A 27,279-nucleotide genomic window follows, 5' to 3' on the forward strand; every position below is an offset into this window, starting at 1 on the left:
AATTGTGGAGATAACATAAAGAAAGTAGCCAACATTTTATTTTTCTCTGTAAGGATAATTGGGGGGAAAGTACCTATCATTAGCCTGAACCATGTGAAACTGACATTTTAAAAATGTCAAACTAGTCTAGGTTTGTCTGAATAAAGTAATAAGGATCTTTTAAAAAATATATGTTTTTATTGGCTTTGAGAGAGAGGAAGAGGGAGAGAGAAACATTGATGTGAGAGAGAAACATCAATTGGCTCTTGGGCATCCAGCAGAGCACTGGCATGTGGATGGAGGTGGGGACTCAAGAACTGATGGGGAACAACTCACCCCTAGCCCCACGGCCCAGCTTCCTCTCCCTGGACCAGTCCATGGACTAACACAAAAGAGTAGGAGGCAGGACTTGTAAGGGCTGACAGAATGAAATGCTTGGGACTTGGATGCTATTTCAACATTAGCACTGGGCAGAGACATAATGTCCTTGGTCCTCCGTGCACACAGCCTTTGGGTGTCAGTTTAGTAGCATCTCAGTTTTATTACATCCATCACAAGCAGCTTAAGGCTTCCAAAAACACCGTCCACGACAGGTGTTGAGCCTGTCTGTGGATTAGAAATATCCTTTCCATTAAGCATAAATTACCTTAATCACCGGGTGCGAAAGATAAGCAACATAAACAGCATCCCCCGAAGCTTTCATTAAAATTAATATTCTATTTAAAATTTAGCTTGTATTTTCTAGGACCCGAACCCCTTCACAGAGGTAATAGCTGCTGTAAATTTTACACTGAACTGAGTGGCAGAGATGAACGGGCCGAGGACAGTGATGTACTATGCAATTTAACTTTGCCTCCTGGACTTCTTTTTGCCAACGGATGGATCTGTACGTCTTAAAGAAATAATTAGTCTCATCTTTGACCATTTTCAGAGGCCGTCAGGCTGATTCAAAAAAATGAAACTCTGAGTCAAGATGACTAAGAGCAGGAGCTTCAAGGCTCACTGTTGAGATCTGTGTTGTGGAAAGTGCTCTTAGGGTAAGACAAGCAGAAAGAGGTGTTGATAATGAGTTGCCAGGGGCCCTCTAAATGGACTGCTTTGGTTTGGCCTGTTTGTCTGGGGTGGAGCGGGTGCGGGTGACTGGAGAACAGAGACAGTGGTCAGGGCTCCCTGCATTCCTTATCAAAGGTCACAGGAGAGATGACCTTGAGGGAATCCAGCAGGGTCAGCATGGTGCTCAGGCAGACCTGGCTTCGGATCCTGGTTCTTTTTCCTGACTCTGGTCTTGGGCAAGTCTCATAACTTTTCCAAGCCTCGCCTTCCTAATCTGTAACGAAGAAAATCATGTCTGACTCATAGAATCATTGTGAGGGCTGGGGATCATCTTAGTGTCTGGAACTCATCCCATCTTGGTGCTTACTGAATGCTTACTATTACTTATTCATCTAAGAAATAGTTGTTGAACATCTGCTATATGCCAGATTCTAGCCTAAGTGCTGAGGCTGCAGAACGTCATAAGAGCCAGCGTCCACTCCCGAGATGCTGAGAACTACTCAGCATGTTCTAAATAGAGGAAGTGGTTCGGTGCCTGAGTTCTGGGGGGAGATTTCCCTGCTACCCGGGAGTCTTGTGGTGATTGCTTTTACTAGCCCTTACCCTTCATCTCTCCTCTCTCACTGCTCTCCCGCACCCGCACCCCTTAGGCTCCTCCTCCATTACCTTAGTTCCAGACCTGGGCCCATTCTGCCCACGCTCCTGTTTGTTTAAGCATGTGGTTTCCTTTGCGGGATCCAGGCATTTCTCTCTTCCTACCTGCCCCCTTGAAGGCTCTATCCAAGTCTTTCACCCTCGCGGCCCCAGCGTCACTACCCTGTGGAAGCCTGGGAAACCTGCCCTGAAGTCTCGGGTGAGCAGAGCCCCCATATCCCTGTGTCCACCTCTCAATTGACACACCACACTGAGTGACCTCTGTGTGGGTGACGCCTCTGCCAAAAGCACAGTCCTCCATGGCGGGGAGGGCCCTGTTCCACTTTGTATCTCTAGTACCTGGCAGTGTCTGCCATGTGTGAGGTACTCAATTAGGTTTGGAAGAATGAATGAACAAGCAAACAAATGAATGAATTAGTTGATTACCTATCATGGGCTGAATTGTGTCATCCCCAAAATCTGTATGTTGAAACCCTAACCCCCAGTACCAAAGCATGACCTCATTTGGAAGTAGGGTCTTTATTAAGGTAACAAGTTAAAGCGAAGTTGTTAGGGTGGCCCTAATCCAGTACGACTGTCATCCTTATAAGGAGAGGAAATTTGGACCAGGGAGAAGACGGCCCTCTACAAGCCAAGGAGAGAGGCCTGAACACCAGCTCCTCGAGGACAAACCCCATCTGCATGCATGTTCCTCGGACTAGATGCTCAACCAGCTGGAGAAACCTCTGACCGTGTGGACAAACAAGTGAAGAGATCAGGGGAGAAAACAACCATTGAAAGGAAAGATGACTTTACTAGTCTCCAATATTTTATGGATTCCCAGTGCAGCACTGGCAAAATGGGAGATGGATCTCTGCATAGTTCATGAAACACCAGCATGTGGCAGGACTTTCTCGGGCAAGTGCTAATTATTCTGCTTATAATTATAATAGGGAGCTAGGCCACTGGACATGTGAAAGCCTGAATGAGTGCTGTTATGATGGGAGTGTTGACACTGCTCTTGGCTGAAGAACTGTCCCCTGCCCCACACACTTGAGAAGAGAGAAACAAGGGGTCTGATAAAACTTCAGAACTGGGAGGGGCCATGGAGTCATCTATTCCAGCCTGCTCATTTGACAGGTGGGAGAACTGAGGCTGTTCAAGGGGAATGAATTGAGTCACCCAATGCCTGGGCTCCTGTTCATTCTTCTACCCACCAGAAGGTTTCTTCTCCCGTAAGCCATCCTCAGGCCCTGTGTTTGGGCACTAGATATTCACATCCAACCTGTAGATTGCCCTCTTCTTCATCCCAGCCCCACCCCCACCTTTCTTCTTTAGGAGGTAGGTATCATTATCCCTCTTTTATAGATGAGAATATTGATCAATGTCATTGGATTAGTAACCAGCAGAAGAGGGACTTTATCCCTGGCTGTCTTGCTCCCAAACTTCCCATCATTCCATGCTTTTTCTTAATGAATCTTTATCCCGAGGCCTCAGACATTTTTTCCCTGATATGTATATTTTAAAATACTATCCATATGATTGAAAGTAATACATTTTTCACGGCAAACCAGCATATATGTGAGAGTCCCTGGAGAATCGAGTGGTAAGAAGAAAGCGCAGCGGTTCTCAACCTGTGGGTCGCGAACAGTGAAAATACATCCTGCATATCAGATATTTACATTACAATTCATAACAGTAGCAAAATTACAGTTATGAAGTAGCAATGATAATAATTTTATGGTTGGTGTCACCACAACATGAGGAACTGTATTAAAGGGTCGTGGCATTAGGAAGGTTGAGAACCACTGATTTAGCAGATTTCGAAGGTCTTACCTTTCTTTGGGAAGTGACTATCAAATAGAAATGAGTGAGCAGGTGACCTAGACACGGCAGGTGCTAGATCATGGTAACTGCTCCAAAGACTCTTGAATGATTTGTAGATAATCAACTAAAGGCGGTAGTCTCCAATTAACGGGAGACCAGACTGTCTCCTCTGTTTGACATGTGTATTTTCCCTCGTCCATGGATAACCTCTTAGTAGGATCACTGAAACCTCTGTGTGGTCATCATTTCTTCACAAGTCTGGGACGGCAGAAAGGATTTCTCACAGGCACCCCCCCCCCCTTCTCTGTGGTTTCACTTTCTGTGATTTCAGTTACCCTCAATCAGCTGTGTTCTGAAAATATTACATGGAAAATTCCAGAAATAAACAATTAATAAGCTTTTGAATTGTGTGCCATTCTGAGTAGCATGATGGTAACCATGCTGTTCTGCTCAGTCCCGCTGTGACATGAATCACCCTTTGTCCAGCGGATCCACGCTGTACACGCTCCCTGCCTGTTAACTCACTCAGTAGATGTCTCCATTATCAGATCAGTTATCGGAGAGACACAACACATTCACATAGCTTTTATTATGTATATTGTTATTGTTCTGTTTTATTATTAGTTGTTGTTAATCTCCTACTGTGTCTAATTTCTAATATTTGTCACAGGTGTGTGTAGAGGAAAGACGTAGTATCTATAGCAATGGTTCTCAACCTTCTGGCCCTTTAAATACAGTTCCTCATGTTGTGACCCAACCATAAAATTATTTTCGTTGCTACTTCATAACTGTAATGTTGCTACTGTTATGAATCATAATGTAAATATCTGATATGCAGGATGGTCTTAGGCGACCCCTGTGAAAGGGTCGTTCAACCGCCAAATGGGTCGCTACCCACAGGTTGAGAACTGCTGATCTATAGGGTTTGGTACTACCTGAGGGATTTGGAACATATTTCCCACAGAGAAGGGGGGACTGCTGTATTCCTCTCTGGGTTCCATCACTTAGCACAATGCTACTACCTGGGAGGTCCTCCATAAATATCTGGGAAAGAATGAATGAATTTTTCTTTCATTTTGGAACCACAGGCTTTTTAGTAGAAATAGTCTCGTCTTCTGACCATTGCTGTATGGACAACCTCTGGGCTGGCATTGCACCTCCTTCTGTTTTCCCTTTGGGCCCATCCATTACACCAGATTCCTAGCAGCACACAACCCACGTGCTTACCGGCAAATTGAAAATCAATCCTACCATTTAGGTGTGCCTGTTATTTGTTGATCTTCGTGCTCAGACTTGGGAATTACACTAGGTGTGCCTGCTAAGAGCTCCCAGCCTAGTGGGCAACGTGAATAAATAACTCAAATAACCCAAAGCAAGTATTAACTGAGGCCCCAGCGACGAGCTGTGGGAGGAAGGGTGATTTATTCTGCCTGAGGGAATCAGGGGAGGGTTCATGGAGAAGACAGATATAGTTTTTAAATTTATTATATAAATGCATTCTGAGCAGCTGACATCCCAACTTCACATTCTACACAAGAAACTCAAAAATAGAGTTCACTGTTTCCAATGCTGGCTGTTTAGGGTACTAACTCAGACTTGGATTCATAGCTTTGAGAGCTGGATATAAAGAATAATTAGAGATACAAATCTCAATGACTGTTTCCTATGATTCGGAAAGTGACTGTGGGTCACTTGAAAAATATTGCTTAATCTCAGTTCTTCTAGTTACACACACTCCTATGTGAAATATTTTTAAACCCATATTTGTGTTGAAATTAATAGAAAAACGTGTCACCCTATTTTATTGTGATGTAAGTAGTTAACTTCAGGGCAAACAAAAGATTATAGATTTCAAAGCTTTGAATTGGTGACTATGAATTTATTTCTTGATAACTTATAAGGTCACAGACTAAAGCCAGATTATATACCAAGGGCCTTAAAAATGTTAATATCTCTGTTATCTCAGAAATTTCACTTCTGGAACTTTATACAAAAGATATAATAAAAAATTTTGAGGAAGACTTGTATGAAAATGTTCACCCAAATAGTGAAAAGTCAGGAACAATCTAAATATCCACTAGTTTGAGAGATTGTTGTTCAGTCATTAAATATGTTTATAAATAATTGTGGTGATTGGCAAAAGGCATATAATAAAATGTTAAATGTAGAAGCTGGCTCGAAAATTGTATATATAGTATGATTTCAACTATGTGAAAAAAATTATATTCATAGAAGAGGACTGGAAGGGAATTTGCCCAAATATTAAAAGTGATAATTTCTGGATAGTGAGAATTTTATTCTTTTTTAAAAAAATATGTTTTTATTTATTTCAGAGAGAGGAAGGGAGAGGAGAGGACTAGAAACATCAATGATGAAAGAGAATCATTGATCGGCTGCCTCCTGCACACCCCCTACTGGGGATGGAGCCCGCAACCCAGGCATGTGCCCTGACCAGGAATTGAACTGAGCCACACCGACGAGTGAGAGTTTTCTTCTCTTACCTACATAGTTCTTTATTTGTTGTGTCTTCTACAAAGAGACATGATATTACAATATGAAAACCAGTGATATTAGAGAGAACCCTCGCAACTTGGACTTGGGTAGAAATAAACAGCATTGGCCAGCTGTGTATTTGAGGTCCTAGCCAATGTGAGATCGGGAGATGGGAACTTTTCAAAGTGGAAGAGCATGACCAACCAAACTTGGATCGTTTGGGTCCATAGCTGAGGACACGTGACGTCAGGAGGAGCATGGAAGGCCAGGCACTAGTCCACCGTGGTAACCAAGCACTGGTGGCCTCGTGGTTTCATGAGCTCGCTTCATTCTCCCAAACTTCCCACCATTCCACACTTTTTCTTAGGGAATCCTTATCCCTAAGCCTTAACATGCAGGAGTACAGAGAATTGGACCTGCTTCCTTGGTGGACGAAGCAGGCAAGGAGCCCAGTGAAATGAGCAGGGACCTTGGTCAGGGGCCTCCTCCTAATGGGCAGCTCCTGGAGGGAGTGCCAACCAGGCACCGAGGCAGAACCCCCGTTGGGTGGAGTTGACCACCTCCATGAGAATGGGGTTGGTAGCCACTAAATCAGATTTGCCCCAGGCTGGAGGATTCCCAGCTTAAGCTAAAAGAACACCCTGGGCTCAGCCAATTGCAGTTCCGCCTGCTGGGCCAGGCCTGGCTAAAGGTTTGGGCAGGGCTGAGCCACTGCCCAAGGTCCCAGGACTGACTCTGTGGGACTCCAGCTGCGAGGGCTGGCTGGTGAGCTCCAGGTGAGCGTATATTAAAGGCTCAGTATTATATAATAAAAGGCTAATATGCAAATAGACCAAAAGGGGAAACAACCAAACAACTGGTCACTACAACGTGTGCCGACCACCAGGGGGCGCATGCAGAACATGGTGGGCATTGGCCACAGCGGAATGGTGGAGCAGGTGAGTGGGAATGCCAGACCAAGGTGGGGCACTGGTTGTTGTCATCGCGGGAACCTCTGGTGGTTACTGAAAATTCTTTGCTCCTGCGTGCCGCGGTCCCACCTGGCACTCTCACCTGCTGCCGGCGCTGGAGGCGCTGCTCACACCTGCTGCTGGCGCCCAGTGCTAGCCCCGATTGCTCAGCGCCATCAGCAGGTGGGAGCAGCTGCCGGCCCTGATCGCCCCTCAGGGCTTCTCCACCTCCCCCTGATCCTGAGGAGTGATCGGGCAGCAGCCTCCACGCATACGCATGGCGCCAGCCCCGCTCACATCCACTGCTGGCGCCGGCTCCAATCGCTCTGCGTCTGGTGGCGGGAGCAGCGCTGCCAGGAGACAGGACCAGGGGCTGTGGCTGGAGGGGCCGGGCAGGGGCATGGAGGATGGGCCAAGACTCACCCCTGTGCCCACCACAGCCTCACGGCCCACAGTTCTTTTCAAGGTGCATGAATCCATGCACTGGGCCCCTAGTCATACATAAAAACCAAGCAGTTGTCACTGTCCCTTTGATGACCGTTATTCAAGATGGAGATATTTTTAGTTGTTAGATTTTCTCCAATGCTGTTTCCAGAGAGCTTTGTCATGAATGTGGGAATTCAAACAGTTTAGGTTTCCTTTTCAGACTAGGAGTGTGAAGTGAAGTCGGCCTGTTTATTTAACCCAGGCTGTATTTAATATCCCTGAGCCGTGCTGGGGAAGCCTGCGGATCCCTAGCTGTAAATGACAGGCTAGATATTGTTCCATTCAAGCACAGAAAAGCACACACCTCAGTGTCTTCTTTAAATATTTTACATTTGCCTACCCCCTAACCCTTTTAACCACATCACTGCAGCTGTGCTCCTCGACAGGTCTGTGAAGTGTGGACATGGCCAGCCCAGAGAGCTTGGTGACTGCTCTGTGCCAGCCACTGTTTATACCTACACGTGTGTGTGTGTGTTTGTGTGTGTGTGTATGTATGTATGTAAAATGAGTGTTCTAAAACATTTTACCAAAATAATATATAACCTCATATTTTATATATTATATGTATTTATATCAGTGGTTCTCAACCTTCTGGCCCTTTAAATACAGTTCCTCATGTTGTGACCCAACCATAAAATTATTTTTGTTGCTACTTCATAACTGTAATGTTGCTACTGTTATGAATCATAATGTAAATATGTGATATGTAGGATGATCTTAGGCGACCCCTGTGAAAGGGTCATTCGACCGCCAAAGGGGTTGCGACCCACAGGTTGAGAACCACTGATTTATATAATATATTACTTAGTCTTTACAACAACCTTGCAAGGGAGCTATCTCCATTTTAAGGATGAGAAAAAGGATCAGAAGAGTTAAGTGGCTTGCCCAAAGTCACACAGCATCTCAGTGGCAGAGTTGGGACTTGAACCCCACCTGGATGTCTCCCAACGGCACAGGAGGGGCTTCCTCGGCACTAGGGTCTGTGCTGTACTCCTTGCAGGTCCTCCAGGCTCCTCCCTGAAGTCCAGACACCTGCAGTTTTCCTTCCACATACCTTTCTGTGCAACCACGAACATGTCTGTTCCCACCAATGAGAAGTGTGAGTCACTCCTGTTGGGAATAATTAGAAAAAGATGACCTAGGAGTTGGGGAGGGAAGAGGGAGAGAGAAAGGCAGCACAGAGCAGGTTGGCCACTAAAGCTGGGAGTGAGCCAAGGGAGCTAAGAGATGTGGCTGGGCTTTGGGTCAAGAGGAGAGGAGTTACCTGGGTGAAGTGGGCCCATGGGGCGGTTCCTTGGCCTGGAGTTAGGATGTGGGGCTGAAGCCCCCTGGAGCTAGTAAGGGGTGGGTATCTGAGCACTGCCCTGAGGTGGGAGCACCAAGCATTTCACACTCACAGCAATCATGTGGCTCTGGTAGGATCCAGAACAGGGGTGGGCAAACTTTTTGACTCGAGGGCCACAATGGGTTCTTAAACTGGACCGGAGGGCCGGAACAAAAGCATGGATGGAGTGTTTGTGTGAACTAATATAAATTCAAAGTAAACATCATTACATAAAAGGGTACGGTCTTTTTTTTTTTTTTTTTTAGTTTTATTCATTTCGCCCGCGGGCTGTAGTTTGCCCATGGCTGATCCAGAAGATGGGGTTCAACAGCTGGTTGTTCAGTTAGAGTAACTGAGTGTGTAGAAGTGGAACACACACACTCACTCACACCCACAGAAGCACCCACAGACACAGACACATAGGAACAAGGCTCATCCTATCCTGAGCCTTTTCTGCAGCAAAGCAGGACTTGTCCCAGTCGTCTCGTTCAAACTGAGGGAGAAGCTCCTGAATATGTCTGGGGAGTAAAGCGTGGCAACTTACTGTTCCTAAATGAGAGCTGTGTAAGGTAACAATAAGATACAGTATTTTGTCCTCTGTCTTTACTGTTTTATTTCCATGCGCATAGGGCTGTCATCCATTTGCTTCTGCCCTAGGCACCCCCTCCCCCCCAACTTCTCTTCTCAACCATGAATTCTTTCATCTGAAAGGAATCTGATCTGTGTCTGCACCTTTGGAGCTCTCTGCTATCAGATGGCTCCTGCATCAGCTGTAAGCTCCTTGCCAAGTGTCAGCCCTGTGCCCAATTTATCTGCTTGCTGCCCACTTAAAGACGTTTGGTGCCTACAGCTTTGTCAGGCCATTTGAGAAAGCATGGGACCCAGGCCATCATCGTGCCCTCCCCACGGGTGTGTAGTGTCCTCTTTCACAGCCTGGCTGGCGGGGCTGGAGGAGGCCCCCAGGCCAGCTGTGCTGCAGCCGCTCTGTAGAAGTCACTTGTATTTGTCTTGTGAGAAACAGCTTGTAAAAAATAGTTCCTATGCTTTCTGATTTCAGCTTTCCATGTATCTATCTGGACAGAAAACAGATCTCTCCAGTTTTTGACAGAATGCCTTCAGCAAAGCTTCACCTGTCGAAGCTTTCCATAGTCAGGTGCTACACAGCCGGGTCACGTAGCTGGGACACTCTGCATCTCTCACACCTGTAGGTGTGCCTCTCGCCTCTCAGTAGGGGATGGTCCTATTCCCAGTTCTCCCTTAATGAGTGGGAAGCAACCTGGCAAGAGGGGAAAAAGATTTTGACAAAAGAAAGACTCGACATGAATCCCTGTTCGGCCATTTATCTGCTGTGTGACTTTGGACAAATTACTTGCACTCTCTGAGCCTCAGGATCCTCATCTGTAAAAGGAGATAATAATACCCTACCCAAGTTAAAAATAGTTTTTTGTAGAAGGGAGATCACAACCATGTGAAATCTCACATGCCGCGCACACTGACACACACTCGGGGAAGGCAGGGGCACGGAGAGCCATCCTGGGGAGAAGACACCAACCTGGGAGCAGTGGCAATGTGTGGGCGGCAAGACAAAGGCTGGCTTGACTTTCTGTTTCCTTCTTCTGATTTTCGGTATCTTTAAATATTTTTGCCATGAGCATCTATTGACTTTATAATGAGAAAAATAGAAAATAAATAAGAAGCATAAAATAGGAAAAAAGAAATAATATGCCTTAAGTACCAAGCATCAGTTGGCACTTGGTAAATGGTAGCTATTTTTACTAATTAGTCATTACACCTAATAATCATTAGGAGTAATGCTTTCCTCCGGGGCCAGAGGTTGTGCATTAGTCTGTTGGTAGTGGCAGATGACTCACAGCTCCCTTCCCACTGAAAGAGGGTTCTGGGTTCACTTCCAACTGGGGCCACCCCTCGCTCACCTTCCTGCTCCTTCCACCAACATCCTGAGCTCCAGACCCGGCATGGCTCCCGCCGCTGCCCCCTCCACGCAGTGCAGCCACGAACAGCACCCCTGTGCCCACGGCAAGGGGGAGAGTGGCTGTGGCTGTGGCCCTGGTGGGCACTGCCATCCCTCCGTCGATGGCAGGCCATTTGCGCAGGGGGCCAGTAGGACTGAGAGGATTGAGAGTCACATCTATTTCTTCTGTTTGCATAGCAGAGACGGTCCCTGGGAAAAGTTTCCCAGCATCTAAAGTGAACTTGATGCTGCTTGTGGGAAGATTATGGAAGTACAAAAGGTTTCATTCTGTCTCAAGTGATTACTATAGTGATGATATGGTCAGGATTTAGCCGAAGGGAGAGTTTTAGACTAATCTATCAATTCCTTAAGGTCCACTAGGTTCAACCAGAAAGAATTAAAATTCTGCATTAAGGAAGGAGGAAGCGAAACCCCTACCTAGCTGTGAGCCTGTGAGCAGGTCGGTCAACCTCTCTGAACCTGTGTCCTCAGATGGAAAACAACAGATCCCCAACAGTTGGTCCCTGAGGCGCCGGAAGTTTTCAGTTCCATGGCATGCTGCTTATAAATACAGTCAGTTCTGAGGAGAGCACTTAGAGGTCTTCTCTGCTCAGTGGGCAAGCTGCCAGAATGTGACGGCTAAGACAGCAAAGGACAGGAATTCTCCCTGGAGCCGACACTTCTCAGGGTGGCCCCCAGAGGTGAGAATGATGCCAGGACTTCAGCTGGTGGCTTCTAGAACAGTGGAAACAGCAGCTCTAACAGCAGATCCCTCTGTTGCATCGGAGTGCCGATACTGAGCTGCTAGGTGTGAAGTGGCCACCCTGTGCCAGGAGCAGTGGTCGGTGCCGCCCATTCTGTATGTTGTTTCTAATCCTCGGGTTCCTGCAGGAGCGGCATGGCCCCTTTCCCACACATGAAACAGTGGCGACTCAAGAGCTGGCTCATTTCCCCCTAGACATTAGCTGTGCCGCTACAGTGTGCTTGGTGCGTGCCTTGAGAATCGAGAGTGAGTGAGATTATCCTGCCCTCGCGGAGCCGGGCGTTTAGAAACAGCTGCTGAGTGAATGAGCAATTACAGTATAGCGTGTAAGACTTCAAAAGAAATAAAAATAGGGTGCCATGGAGGGTAGTGGGGGAGGGCATCCATGCCAGCAGAAGGGTGGGGCGAGGTGACATATGACATCCTGGGCAGAGGCAACAGCCCGTGCAAAGGCCGAGGCTGGGACATCACAGAAGGACTTGGTGAGCAGTGCAGTCTGGCTGGAGTTTACACGGGAATGTGGTATGGCACGGGGCTGAGGGGCACAGCCAGAGCATGAGAGGACTTGACCAGGCCAGAGAGTTTAGACTCCATTCTGCAGACAGAGAGGGGCCAGCCATTGATGCAGTCACTCACTCAGCCAACACTCATGGGCACCTACTGTGTGCCAGCACTGAGGAGTCAGTGTAAACAAAGCCATCAAACCCGCTGCCTTTGTGAAACTGACCCTCTTTATTGAGGCTGCAGGGTGAGAGGGCAGAAGATGGACAATAAACTAAATATAAATTAGTAAAACCTATACTCTGATTAATTGTGGCAAGTGCTATAGAGAAAGTGGAGCAAGGAAGGGGCTCTGGAGGGCTGGGGGTGTCTGTAAGCAGAATGGTGGAGGTCACAGGATGGCCTTGCCCCCATGGCATGCTGGGACCCCCGCAGCAGACTGGTGAGGAAGGGGTCAATGATGAGACCAAGAGGAGCCTGGAACCCAGAGACGTGGGGTAGGGACTGGAGTCCAAGGCTGCAAAGATAGGAGTGGAGACTCTGCAGCGGGGAAGCTCCGGGCTCACTGGGAAGAGGGCATGGCTCACCCCAGGGCCCTGCCGCCCCACCCCAGAGCCGTTCAGGCTGGACTCGCTAGGAGCACGCCCTCCAGCTGCCAGGCGGAGGAGACTGTGAAGGCAGGCGTATTCTGGGCTTGATCTGCCTGTAGGGGCGGAAGCACTAGACTCGGATCACATCCCTACCCCAGGGACAAAGGAGAGGACAGCTTTCTGTGTCTGCTCCCAAGGAGCCTCTGCCTGGAGGATCTGGAGGAGTTTGCTTCTTTGGCCCACATCCCCCCTTCACCTGCGGGACTGCAGGGAAAGTGTCTGTCACATTCTAATTGCTGGTCTGCCTTCTGGCCCTCTCTCCATCTCATGCCAAGGCACGGTCCGCTCACTTCACATGGGATGCTGCTCAGGTGCTTTCTTATCTGAGTTGGAATTAAGTTAAATCCAGCGAAGTTCAGTCCCAGGGATCATTGATATGTGCACAGGCAGTGCGTTTCCCACTTGAGTTCTCAGCGGCCAACTGCAGCCGATTAACGTGGGGAGAGAAATTGCAGGTTATCACTGGACCGCTGCGGGCATCCATATGCATGAAGCTCGGGGACCTGACTCTCTTGCAGAATTAAGCATCACCTTTAGAGGGACCAATTTCAGAGAGCTCGCTACTCCCCACCCCCACCTCCCCCAACTGCTAGCTGCCGTAGGTCTGCAGGCGCCAAGGAAGCCAAGCCGCTTGGGCTGCCCACAAGCAATCTGTGTTCTCAAGGAGTTTGATGGGCTTCTGCCACTTAAGATATTGGTCACATTTAGAAATATTCAGCTCCAGTGAACATGTCATGGCTGAGTATAGGAAAAACATACCATTTTCTCTAGAGCTTGCCTGAAACAACAGGCTTGTTCCTGAAACAGATGTTTTGTGAAACCCACCGTGACAGGCTTATCAGAGCGGGAGCCGGGCCAGCACTTCGTTACCAGCCTCACAAGGACACAGACCTCTCTGCCGACTTCCGTTCATCCTCCACACCTGGGCTCGGAGCAGATACTCCCTGTGGCTCCTCCTTCTGGCTCTTGGGTTCTGAAGTTAAACATTTTACAAACCTGATATTGTAGACAGAGGCAGTTTGCCAGGGGTGCCCTGGGGAGAAGTTTCCAAGGTAATGACTCAGAATTTCTTAGTTTGGTTCAAGTAACTCGTATGGAGGACCTACAGTGCACCAGATAGCATTCTAATTGCTTTTCAGTTGCATGATCTCACAGTAGCTCTCTGAGGTTACCCATTTCAGAGATGAGGAAACTGAGACCTCGTATGTATTGACTTCCTAGGGCTACCGTCAGATGTTACCATAAACAGAAATGCAATCCCTCACAGTTCTGGAAGTCAGAAGTCTGAAATCAAGGTGTGTAAGCCCTCCCTGAGGGACTCTCCCAGGAGCCAACCCAGATGACCTTGGGCAAATTAGGTCACCACTCTTGTGTCTCATACAAAAAAGGGAGTCCTGATGAGAATCATGGTAACCTCAAAGGCTGTAGTGAGGATCAGAGGAGAGCAGGTGCTTAGCACACAGGCATGAAATCAGCAAGAGCCCAGGGGGACCTTGACCCCACAACCTCTGTGGAACCGCAGCACTTACTGCTTCCGCTGCTCCGATTCCCCAAAATATTTGAATCAGAGCCTCTGAATGTAGAGGGGGACAGTGGGAGCCTTCTGTACAGGTCCCCAGAAACTAGGGTGAGGAAGAGACAGGAGCCAAAGCTGACTTGAGGGTTTTGAGCTTGGCTCCCTGGGAGGCTGAATTTGCCAATAACAACATGAAAAAGGCAAGAGGCAGTTTGAGGGGGGTAGACGGGGTGGGGAGCAAATCATGTTCAACTTGGATGCAAATGGGATGTCAGAGTGGATTTGACTGGATGGACTTAAAAGGTGACTTTTAAAAGCCAAACAGAGTGAAGAGTGAAGGGAAGAATTGAAGCACTGTCATGGATGGAGCCTTTAGGGAGGCAGATGCTAATCAGGAAAGAGAAAAGGAAAGGGTCAGTCCTCACCAGTTTGTGGTCATAGCACTCAGTTTTCTTGCCTGTAAAATGGGCACACTGCTTTATTCTTCCCCAGCTGCATTAGACCACAGATGGGAAACATAGACTGGACACTGCACTGTAGCAAGAGGCACTGGTGCAGGCGCAAGGCCGCCGTTCTCCAAATGCCGAGCATGACACAAGGCACAAAAGGCGCTTTCCCTCTCTCTGCTGAGGAGTCAACATCTGCTCATTCACGGGGTTTGAACTGGCCTTTCTGGGAGCCTCTACATCCAGTTATCACCAAAGGACTACATGATAAAAACTGGAATTCCGCCATTCCCTGGCGAGGGGTGTACTTTTTACCAGCAGTTTTTTTTTGTTTGTTTTTTTTTTAACAGATGAGAGTACTTCTCTCATGAACCTGGTCCTTCATCCCACCACCACCACCTCCCCAATTGTCCCCCTTGCTCCCTGGCAGGACAGGGTAGGTCAGTCAGCGTTGCCATGACCACCGAGAAGAGGCCAGCTCTGACTTCAGCTCACTGTTCATTAGTAGGGAAACCAAACGACAGACTTACTTTTGTTTTCTTTCTGGGAGAGGGAGTCCCCACCACATGCCCGTTGGCATGGAGACCTTGTATCCCCACCAGGTGAATTGGTCAAGTGGGATATTCATGTGTTAGAATGGTGCTTGGAGAGGCTGCTGTGAAAGAAGAAAGTCAGGACTGAGTGATTCTGGCCACTGTTGTCCCAATAAATACACTGCTCATTAAGGCTATCCCTTGAGGGGGTGGCGAGTGTGCAGCAGTCTCTAGACCCTGATTTCGGGAATGTTTAAATTGTCTCGTATTGAGGACCAGTGATATGTCTGGCATTCTTCACATTTCTTTACATGTGGTGTTCCATTTAGTGCCACTAAAACCCTGTGCACCAATTTCCAAATGAGGAAACTGATGCTCAGAGAGGTTGAGTACCTTCCCCAAGGACACTCAGCTAGGAATTGGCAGCACTGGAGCTAAAACCCAGGCCTGCTTGATGTGTAATCCCTACAACTCTGCCTCCCTCCCTAACCTTATTCTTGAACTTAAGCAATCTCTGAGAGTCTCTCGAGCCATCAGGGAGACATTGCTGAAAAGATGTACCATGATAACTAAACATTTAGTACTTCTGTGAGAAACAGCTCTGTGAACTGTCTGGATGTCTGCTTGGGGAATTGTGCAATGACAAGTGAAATTAAATACTTTAATGGATTTTGACAACAACTCTATGTTAGGGGAATTCAAATTGCATGAAGAAAAAAGTTCGACTTGCTCTCTGGACCTGATTGCTAATATGCATGCCTAATTTATTAGCTGCATTTTTTTTAAACCTAATTTTGTTAGGATCAAAGTTCTCGAAGGAAAAGAACGTTGTGGACTGGAGGAGGCAGTTAAATCTTCCCGGAGGAGGTTGGGCTTGTGCTGCTCGGTGTCCCTGATTTTTGAGGGGGGAATGCTATAAATGTGTCAAGTGAGTGATAACTACCATTTCTCTAGCACTCCAGTCAAACCCCTGCCTCTTGTTTTATGTCATCCCATTGCGTCCAGTTTTACAGAAGAGAAGCAGGCTGAGCAATAGTGCGACTTCCCCAAGGCCATTCAGTTAGTACAGAGTGGACCCAGGATGACTATTATTCTTATTACCATAAATTACTTTTGTTGTATTATTACGCTGAGCAATGTCTTTATAGAACCTTAAGCTGAAAATGACACCCAGAGATTACCCTGTCTGTTTTCTTGCCTTTGGGCAAAAGGACACCAAATTCCTCATTTATTTGTCCTAAAGAATATGTATCTTATACAGTCGTTTCTCAGCACATCTGCTTTTGCATCACCTATTAAATGGAGAATACTATGAGGGGAACAAAAATGGATTTATTTTCTTCAAACACAGTCTATGGGAGAAAGAAGCCACGGGCTTCAATGGCCATAATGGGAGTTTAGAAAATGACAGATTCCACAAGAAAGGAAGTGCTGTGGGAAATTGGAAGAGAGTATATCTGGGTGGGAGGGACCAGGGGAGGCCTGTCCTGGCATTTGAAGTGAGCTTGCAAGGACGAGCAGGATTTGGACCTGGCTGTGGGCAAAAGGGTGAGAGGACATAGGCAGCCAGGCCACAAGGGAATCTTGGGGTCATCTCCGCGTGTAAATGAGGTGGCCCCAGGAGGCTATGCAGGGCAGGAAGCAGGTCAAGGACAGGCTTAGGTACCACCTCCCACTAAGGGCCCTCAGAGGAAGAGCAGAGAACAGGAAAACTCTAGGAGAATGCGTGGGCACAGATGCATTCAGAAAGAGTGGCCAACTGCATCAGATGCTATGAAGAGCTGAGCTGGAGAAAGATCAAGGTCGATGGCAATCAGGAGGTCCATGGTCAACTCTGAGAGAGCAGTGTGTTTGGAGCAGTAGAGACAGAAACCAGTGTGCTCACACTGAGGTCAGGCGGGATGGGGTGTGTCACGCTACCGGGGTGTGTCACGCTACCAGGGTGTAGGCTGTGACTGTAGTCCCCTATTGGGGGGCCAGCAGAGAAACCCCTGGGATTCCCCTGACCTCTATTGAAGCCTAGAAAGAACAGGGTCACACAAGTCAGACAGACCCAGGTTATCACATGATACCGTTACGTGTGTGACCTTGAGTACTTCATTTAACCTGACTTTAGCTTTTATAACAACATCTACCCCCTATTGAGTGCTTACCGCATGCCAGGTATGGATCTAAATGCTCTGCATGTATTCACCCATTTAATTCTCACAGCACTGCTGTGACAGGGGTAGAATTATTATCCCCATGAAACAGATAAAGACACTAAGACACAAGTAGGTTAAGACCCTTTCCAAGGTCCCCAGCTTGTTAGGGACAGGATTCCAACCCAGACATTCTAGCTCCAGAGCGCAGGTTAATATTTCCCTCTTAGGGTCTCACTGTGGCCTAACCAGGATAATGAATGTGTTGGAGAGTTCCTGGCCCATAGGGGGAGCTCATAAGAGTTACTCTCCTTTCCCCCTGACCAAATGCAAATGCAAAGTCAGGGCTATATTGCCTCAGACATGGACCTCACTCACACTAGTACAAATCCTATACAGGGATGCACACGCCACTAGCCCCTGGGACACAGTCCACCTTCGGTTTTGCATTCAACACTCGGAATGTAGGGTTGACTGGCAGAACGCACTGGCCCCCCTTGGTGGGGAGCACCCTCAAAGCAAATCAGTGGCAAGTGAAATTCACAAAGCTACCATTTCATCGGAAACCTGAGGGGGAAGGATATATGACGTGGGACACGCCTACTGAATGCCTGGATCCTCATCACTGGGCACACAGTATACAAAGGAGAATTAGGAGCCCTGTAGAAAATGAACTAGGTTTAGAAGAAATTGAATGCCAAAAAGAATTACAGTCTCAACAAAAAATAACTTCTACACATGGTTTTCCCCCTATTGTCTGTATTCACACAGCTCCAGACTTTGGTACAGAACTGTGTTTAAACACTAAAATGCTTTGTTTTGCAGATAGACACTGAATATGTAATTAAAAGGATCCCTTCATTAGCAGAACTAGACAATGAAAGCCCAAGTTGGCCTTCTCTGCTAATTTTGGAGGTTGTAGAAGAGAGGCTCATACAACCGCTGATTATGGTTGTCACCTAGTGCCCTGCTGTTCTCCAGAGATAGACAGGTCTTCCCAGTGATCGGCAGCCAGAAGCAGAGGGCTGTGGTGGTGTTGGGGTTAAAATGTGGCCTCTGGAGACAGCCACCTGTTTCAGTTCCAGCTTATCACTTAGGCAGCCCACTTAACTCTCCCAGCTTCAGTGTCCTCCAACGTAAACCTGAGCCAATTATTGTGTCTAATTAATTGAATTGTCATGAGAACTCATTGAAACAGTTACTATATTTACTGCCAGATATTCTGAGCACCTACTATGTGCCAGGAATGTATTGAGGCTATAAACACCGTCATAATAAATGAGAGCACTGCCTGCCCTCCCAGCTTTCAATCTAGTAAAGGAAACAGGCATCAAACAGTTGCACAGATCACCCTTTCAGTCGTGATAATGACTGTGAAGAAGAGATGATGATGATGATGATGATGATGATGATGATGATGATATGATGATGTACAAAGTCTGGAAGGTTACCTAGAAAGGGATGGTTGATTCTATCTCCAATAGCTTTGGGAAGCTTTTTGGAAAAGGTGGCACGGAATCTAAGATGGGAAGGATGAGTGTTTTTCAAGGGGAAATTGGGAACGAGCATTTAAGAGAGGAGGGAGGGGTGTGCAATGTGGAAGACAGGGCAGTAAGCAGGCAGTGACCAGATGTGCCTGCCCAGTGGGGCCCTGGGCAGCCAGCACAGACAAGGCTCACAGTTTGAAACATCCTTCTCCGGGCTTCTGTAAGAAGCTAGCACGAGCCTAATCGTCCACAGAGAGACGGGTGGTGTACTCAAAGGGCTGAGGAGGGACTTGGCAACCCTTTTGGGCAAAAGAATTCTGGGCCCTGCCTGCCGGAGTGGCTGGGAGAGCCTGGAGCTTCTTCCTCAGTGTCAGAGTTCTGGCCTCTCTGGCATTTCAGCCCCATAGTGATGTTGTTTTCTCCTTTTTTCTTTTTCTTTTTTGAAGGCTCTGGACAGGGAGTCAGGAGAAGTGGGCCTGCCGTTGCCACCACCTCAAGCAAGTGGCATTGCTTCGACTTCCCCATAAAGGAGAATGAGGTCACTGCTAGTGCCCCCTCTAAGCCGCAGTTCAACTTGCTCTGTATGTGGCGAGAGGCAATTACTTTGTGGCATTGTTTTGTGACATCAATAATCCTTAGTAGAGAGCCATGGTATCAGATAAGGGGCAGATGTTCAGTGAGGCCTGAGAAAATGGGACTCGTGTGGGGCTTTAGTTTGGGACAAGAATCAGGTGCAGTCCAAGCTTAGGCAGTCTGCAGTGAGATTCCCCAGGTGACCTGGCTTAGAGGAACAGGGCCACTGTCTGGTGTCCAGTTAAAGGGGCTGAGGGGATGGGGGCGGGAGGGGGGCGGGGCGGGGCAGAATGTCAGAAATTGGTTAAGGAAACTCCATACTTTCCTGAGTTCCCAGAGCTGTATGCCCACCTCTCACCTTGAGGCTGGTGACTGGACCGGGGGCCTCTCGCGATGATGGCACACGGGAGATAAAGATGTGGTGAATCTAACCAAGGTGTCTCACAGGTATTGAGGCTGTGCTAAGCACCATGCATTCCTTTGCTCTGTAATTACATCAGTTCTAAAGGTTAGTACCATTATTATTCCCAGTCTACATGAGAGGAAACTGAAGCTGTGAGGTTATCTGACTTGCCCAAGGACACCTAGGTGGAGAGTGCAGAGCTGGGATCTGCACGGAGCCTGAGCACCCCCTGCCTCTCACTCGGACCACCTGGCAGCACCCCTCTCTGGCCTGTGAGACGGCACAGTTCACTAACTGCCCGAGCTCTGAGACAAAGAGCAAGAGGGACAAGGTGGAGATACCGCTCTGGGCAGAGGGGCAGAGCAGAGCCCTGTTAGAAAAGCAGCATATGGGAGGTCTTTGTAAAATGAGTTGTCAGTTCCTTCGTCCGGAAAATGAGAGGACTGGGCCCCATGAGCCCTGAAGGCCCTCCCAGCTCCACAGTAGGGAGCTCTGGTCAGTGGGAATGGGGGCCATAGAGTACGTCCTCATGAGTGTCCTTGTGTTCATGCGTTGCCTGGCCTGGTAGGAAGATGCTCCTGCAGAACCTGGGTCAGGCAGCTCTGGGGATCATCCCGAGCAGGGACAGAGACCTGATCTGCTGCTGCTGCCAGGCCTTCGTTAATTCACAAACGCAACAAACACTGTGCGTCAGTGATTCGTGTGAGCCCATAGCTGATTTGTTTGGCAATCACAATGGAACAGCCCCACCCAGACAAGTGCGGGTCCCTCCCAGGGCATCACACTGAGGTCAGTTACAAGCCTCTGAGCAGACTGCTCTGGACGCTTTCTAGAAAGGCTGTGCTTTATCCTAAACAGTTGTGTGCCAGGCTTAGGCTCAGCACCCTCCCAGCCACTCTCCCTGGTAAGCCTCACACCACCCCATAAGTCAGAGACTTCTGTAGGGGAGGAAAAGAGGAGTTCAGAAAAGTTGTGTAACCAGGATGAGTTGCAGCGTGATAGAGTGGAAAGTATCTGGGCTTTGAACTCAAATAGATCCAGGCTCAAATCCTCATTCTCAGCCATTTAATAGCGGAGTAGCCTTTAGAAAGTGGTTTAACCTCTCTGAAGCTGATTTTTTTTCTCATCAGGAGAAATAGGGCCAATGGGGCCACTTGTAGTACCTAATCTATAAGCTCATTGCCAGGGTCAGAGGAGATGTGACAAGTAACCCACCTGGCCCTCAGGTGCTCAGTGCCTGGTTACTCCCATGCATGGAAGCGGCATTGTGCAGTAGTTAGAAATAAGGAACTCTGCATGCTGGGTTTCTGTCCCTGATCCACAATTTGTTTAGTTAGTATCTTTGTGCCTTGGTTTCCTCATCTGTAAAATGGAAGTGATGATAACTCCACTTCATAGGATTTTGTAAGATTAATTGTTTTTAATGACAGTTCCTGGCACATAGTAGGTAGGTGCTACCAGTACCATCAACACTGTGTGTCGCTGTTGGTGTTACACAATGCTATGAAAGAAAGTGGACAAGTGAGGTGGAAGTGGCCAGGCAAGCGTTCAGAGGCCAGCGGATGAAGGGGAGCAGGTGGGAACAGACCCAGTGTGGGTCTAGGTCAGTGATAGCGAACCCATGACACGCGTGTCAGAGGTGACACACGAACTCATTTTTTTGGTTGATTTTTCTTTGTTAAATGGCATTTAAATATATAAAATAAATATCAAAAAATATAAGTCTTTGTTTTACTATGGTTGCACATATCAAAAAATTTCTATATGTGACATGGCACCAGAGTTAAGTTAGGGTTTTTCAAAATGCTGACACGCCGAGCTCAAAAGGTTCACCATCACTGGTCTAGGTCGTCTAGGGACTTGAACATCAGACAAAGCTCTCATTCAGACTTTTTCCTCATCAGTTTGGAAACACATGCTTCACCCATTCTGTAGTCTGTCGCCTTCTCTTCAAATAGCATAGCATCACCATCAAGCAAATGGGGCCTCTGTGATGGCAGACATTTATCAAGTGACAGAGCTGGGCGACATGGTAGTTATGTTTATTTTTAGTGCCTTCATCCTCCAACTCTTTAAATGAGCTGCTGGGCTAATTTAAGGGTCTTCTGCCACACATAGCTAGCAGTTTCCTCAAGAAAGCCAACGTGCATTTGAAATTCCAAGTGACTGGGGGGACAGGTCTCAGCCAAATTATAGGGGAGGAAGCCAACTTACCTCCCTTGGCCAGTGCAGCGCCACTGCCCACCAGGCTCTCCTGCTGGATCACGGGATCACCGGGAACATGAGCCAGGGCATTCTGTCCCCCATGGTCAAGCAGTTACCAGTCATCTTTCAGCTAGACTTCAGCCGGCATCAGCATCAGGTCAGGGCTTCCTAAAACAGATTGCCCGCTTGCTCACAGGTTCTGAGTCCACAGGTCTGGGGTGGAGCCAAGAATGTGCATTTCCAACAAGCTCCCGGTTGATGCTGATGCTGTTGCTTCAGGGACTGACCGTGCTTTCAGAATCATTGGCTTGGATGTTCCAATAGCTTCCTGGCATCATTCATCCCCAATCAGGGACCATCCTGCTGATAGACTCCTTCGTCTTCACCGCACTTCTCTCCCTAAAACCCACCAAATCCAAGCCCCCTTGTCTGATATTCCAGATCCCATAAGACCCAGGCCCACATGGGCTTTCAGGTCATATGCCCACCTGTTTCTCTTCAGGCATACCGCCTCCTGCCGAGACCCAGCAAACCTGCTCTTTCCACATGCTCTGGGCCCCAACTCTGGACACTCACGTGGCTATCTCCACCTCCTCAGTGATTGCAATGGATGGGGCTTGTCTTTCCCCACTGGGTCAAGTGCTTCTGGACTGTGTGCACCTCGCCTATGTGCCCCAGGTCCCAGGGACAGGTAAGTGCTTGCGAAGTGGTTCATGAGTGAATAAATTGTCGAAGGGATGCTTAACTAAAAACGGAAGGTATTTCTCTGGGAGAATTCTAGCGCCTTTCCTGAATCGGCAACTTTTCCTTGCTTTGTCTGCCTTTCTCTGTTGTTAATTTCTGGGAATATACACAGCTTATACAGAAGAAGAAAAGTCTTTGGTTTGATTTCAATCAAATTATTAGCATAAGAATTATATAGTGAACTAAATATAAAGTGTTTAGTGAGGCAGTCCTTAGTATAACTTCTGATTCCACTATTGATTTGTGACGTTGGGCATGTATTCAGGTTCTCTGGGCATCAGATTCCTAATCTGTGAAATGGGAACAGTTTCTACCTACCTCTTAGAATTGTTATGAGGGGGCAAATGAAATGATATGTTGCTTGGCACAATGCTTGAAATATATGTAGCAGGTCCCCAGTAAATACTGGTGATTTTTGACAGTTGCTTGCCAGGCAAAATAGAGATTAGGTGTTTTTTCACAAGAGTTTTAATAAAAATAATTCCATTTTATTGAAAAACGATAATCAACCATTCTGAAATGCTTTCCCCTATTTTAATGAATCAAGGATACACCAAATTCAATTTTAAAAAACTGCCCCAATGGACTAGTAAACTTGATTTATATTTTTTGCTAGTCACTTCTATTTCATAAGCCTGACATTTCCATTAAAGTGCTATTAAGTAAAAACAAGATTTTATAGTATTTGTGATAACCTGGATCTCAATGTGATAACTGAAATTATCTCCAGCAAAGATACTATTCCTCATTGTTTTATTTCCTCTTATATATCAGCTATATCTTTACTACCTTCTTCCAGTCGAGTAAAACCCTTTCCCCCTGAATCTGTGGTTTTGAGTCCAGGAAAATGGCATCTGTGGCTTGGAAGGCCCTTTTCATCTTGAGGTTGTTAATTGGGATGCAGAAGGAAGGGAATGGTGGTCATCCATCCGCTGCGTGCCGCGGCCCTTGAGAGAAACGTGAAAGGCTCTGGGGGCAGGTGGGACGCAGGCTGTGGACCCTGGAGGGAGACATCCTCTGACATGCCATTGGGAAGACCTGAGAGGTCCCCATCACCAGGACAACCGAGCTAAGGCCACCACGCTGGAGGGCCTGCTGATTAAATGGCCCGTTGATATTGATGTCTCCCTAGGATTAAGGTTTCTTCTCTAAAATGACATCATTGTGAGACTGTTCTGGAACTAGAGAGGGTTCTGCAACATTGTGAAGGTACTGGATGCCATAGGGTCATACACTTCAAATACTTAAAAATGGTGAGTGCATGTTATGTACATTAGACCATAATAAAAGGAAATCAATGATGTCATTAGACAGAATGACACCAAGGCTGCATCTAGTCACACGTGTTGTTTCTGAGGGAGCACATCACTTAGGTCACCTGACTGTTTAGTCAAAGACAGGCCATGCAGACACTCACTCCTTAATTCAGTGATGGTTCAGGCACACTACGAAGAATTGCGTGTCCATGAGAAATTGAGCTCCTGAAAACATGTTCAGTGCCACAGGAAGATACTTACAGTGTGCAAGAAGAAGGATTTTAACTGTGTGTCATGTGATCCTAACTTTACAGATAAATCAAAACGTTAACACAGTTCATCCCTGACTCGTGGGGTTACAAATGGTTTTGATTCCGTAATACATTTCTCAAGTTGTCTACAAAGGGCATGAATTACTATTAGAGCCCATAAAAATGATTTAAAGCAAACAATAAATAGCAGTACTTAGAGTGTTGTAAGCCCCGATGTGCATGTGATGTGCTGCAGAGTAATGATGGCAAAATGGAGTGAGCACTGGTGAGAAGCACGGGTTTATGACTCGGGGCCAGCTGGGGCGCAGAGGTGCCCCACCCTGCTGCGCCTCAGTGTCTCCACCTGGAACAGGGGTGTAATAATCACAGACTACCTCACGGGGCTGCGTGAAGAGCACACGAGATCGTGCAGGTGGGACAGTTGTGTCGATTGACACATTTTCTGAGCTGTTTTCCTGGTCACTAAGTGTATTCACACTGTACATTTCCAAATCTTCCCTTTAACATCAACTTAATGAGTGCTTATAAAGTCGGTGCTTACCACTTATCTAGTAACTTAAGCGCTAACTTCCATCAGCAGTGCTGCTTGCTTTTTCTCATCTTTCTTCCTATAACCTTAATAGGAGAGCATTTCATTTCATCTGAGAAGGAACCACCTGACTTTTACCTCCTGCCTCCAGTTGAAGGAGATGAGGATGAAGCCAGTTTGGCTGCCGGAAAGTTGCGCCCCCTGGGAACCTGGGCCGCTCCCCTTTGCGGGAGGGAGCATTTGTGTCCCCAGAACACTGCTGAATTTTCTTGAATATCAGAATAATTTCATAAAACATCCTGACTAAGGAATCACAGCAATATAACCATTTTTTGTATAAGTTCCAAATAAGAAAATAGTTAAGCCCGAAAATATAATTGTGCCTATTCCTAGAAACAGATAACTGATGTATCTTTGCAAATTATTCATTTAACCGTGCCTATGGCTTCTTGCCAACCCTCAATGAGATTTTTATATTTCTTAATTATTCAATTACTACCCATAAGTAGGAGTTTAAAAATCAAATCCAGACGGTTCCATAATAAATAGAGTATTCTCTTGAATCCTGAGTACATATAGTCAAGGAAGTTGTCCTATTGGGAAACCAGGATGGTAGGATGGGGGAAGCGTAAGTTTCCAGGGCAGGCCCTGTCCTGGGTCTGAATCCTGGCTTTGGCATGGACTGGCTCTGTGAGTGTGGGAAGGTCGCGTCTCTGAAGTCAGTTCTCGGGTCTGTACAGTAAAAATGGTGACAATACCCACCTCCCGAGGTTGCTGTAACTCTAAAGGAAAGGAGATTGTGCAAGAGAAAGTCTCTCTGTGCTGTAAAGCCCGATCCAGTTGGTTCAATTGTTAATCCCTTGTGTGCTTCAGGTCTCAGCAGCTGGAGAACCCACCAGCCGGAAAGGAAGATCCTTCCGACAATGATCTGGCCATCGTCTCGGAAGGCAACCCCAAACCTGAAGCCCACCTGCCCTCCATCTGCCTCAAGCAGGTGTTCCCCAAGTATGCCAAGCAGTTCAACTACCTGCGCCTGGTGGACAGGATGGCAAACTTGTTTATCCGGTTCCTGGGAATCAAGGGGACAATGAAGTTAGGACCAACAGGCTTCCGTACCTTCATAAGGTCAGTGAGACCGGCCCTTCTCACCTGGACTGCGGGCAGGGTAGGGTCCAGCCCCACTTCTGGCCAGTCCCATCTGCCCTACTGCTGCTGGGGGCTGGGGGCTCTGGTGCTGGGTCAGGGCCCCCCTACGGTTGGATCTGACCAGTGTCTTCTTTGTTGAATGAATGAATGAATGAATGAATGAATGAATGGATATTATGAGTGTGTCAGCATTCACAACCTTATGTTGTGGTTAAAAAACAATTCTGTGCTACCTTGAACCAGGTCTTTAAACCACATATAAGTAATCCCCGCCCCGCCCCCCCCACCCGGACTCAGACAGACTTGGGCTTCCTGAACTGGGCTGATGTTCTCCCAGCAGCATGTGGCTGCGTGGGGAGTGTTTTTGAAGCCACAGCCAAGAGGCAAGGCACATCTTTCCAAAGTGTCAGTTTCAAGAGAGAAAAGTTAAATAATTCAGTCAATAAATAATTTAACAACGTTTGCTCTACTATAAAGATAACAAGGTTATATTATAGAGTATAATACACATTTTGAATGATTTTCAAGATAAAACTAGATTTTTGCTGACACCTACAAAATAAGCCATTGCCACTTAATCTCTGTAGATTATTCATCATTTGCCTCTTACCTGGGACACGTGGGGGCAATACGGGAGCATGTACTAGCTGTGTAACCCTTGGGCAAATTAATGACCATCTCTGAACCTCGATGGACCTATCAAATGGGGTGAAGCTCCTTGTACCCCAGCACAGTGTGTTGTACACCTCAGACAAACTGTCAGCATTGATGCTACCGTTGTTTTTCTCATCGTTGCTTTTACTATCTCTACCTTGCTCCTCAAAGTCACACACTTCATGGTTTATTCACTAAAGCAAATAATTAGAAGTTTTGACTGAGGAACCATTTTTGTCCCAGTTTTCTCTAAGGGGATTTTACAAACTCTAACTCTAACTCTGATGTTTCTGATAGAATGGTAAACGGCAGTATCAGCAGAATTTTTGCCATTTCAGTAACCCTGAAGTAGTATTTGCTCGGTGATTTTGAGAAGGGCTTTGTGTTAGTTTCAGGGGCAAAAAGAAAGCTGGTGGAAGAGCACAGGCTTTGGGGTCTGGCTTCAAAGCCAAGTGCATTGCTGTGTGGCTTTGGGCAAGTCGCTTGTCTCCTCTGAGTCTCATCGGTAAAATGGGAACAATCTCTCCTGCCTTGCAAGGTTATCATGAGGTTGGGATATACTATATCATAAAACACCTGGCCCAGTGCCTAGTTCAGGGGAGCTGTTTGTTAAATGGGAGTCTGATTATTATTTCTAGTAGGCAGTTGAAATTCAAGAAAGTCAACAGACACATGTTATTTCTCTGAGAAAATAACAACACCCTCCGACTCGCTTAGGAATTTCATTTGATGTGCAGTAATGG

At 47.1% G+C, this 27,279-nt stretch overlaps 1 protein-coding gene across 1 annotated transcript in view; it reads left to right on the plus strand.

The window, feature by feature from the left end:
* Positions 1-27,279, plus strand: part of TTLL11 (tubulin tyrosine ligase like 11) — a 197,399-nt gene that overhangs the window by 131,056 nt on the left and 39,064 nt on the right. The window contains 1 exon segment of the mRNA XM_059657768.1: positions 25,610-25,861. Coding sequence (XP_059513751.1) covers positions 25,610-25,861 — 252 coding nt within the window.

The sequence above is a fragment of the Myotis daubentonii genome, chromosome 11, assembly GCF_963259705.1.
Source record: "Myotis daubentonii chromosome 11, mMyoDau2.1, whole genome shotgun sequence".
Classification (NCBI taxonomy): Eukaryota; Metazoa; Chordata; class Mammalia; order Chiroptera; family Vespertilionidae; genus Myotis; species Myotis daubentonii.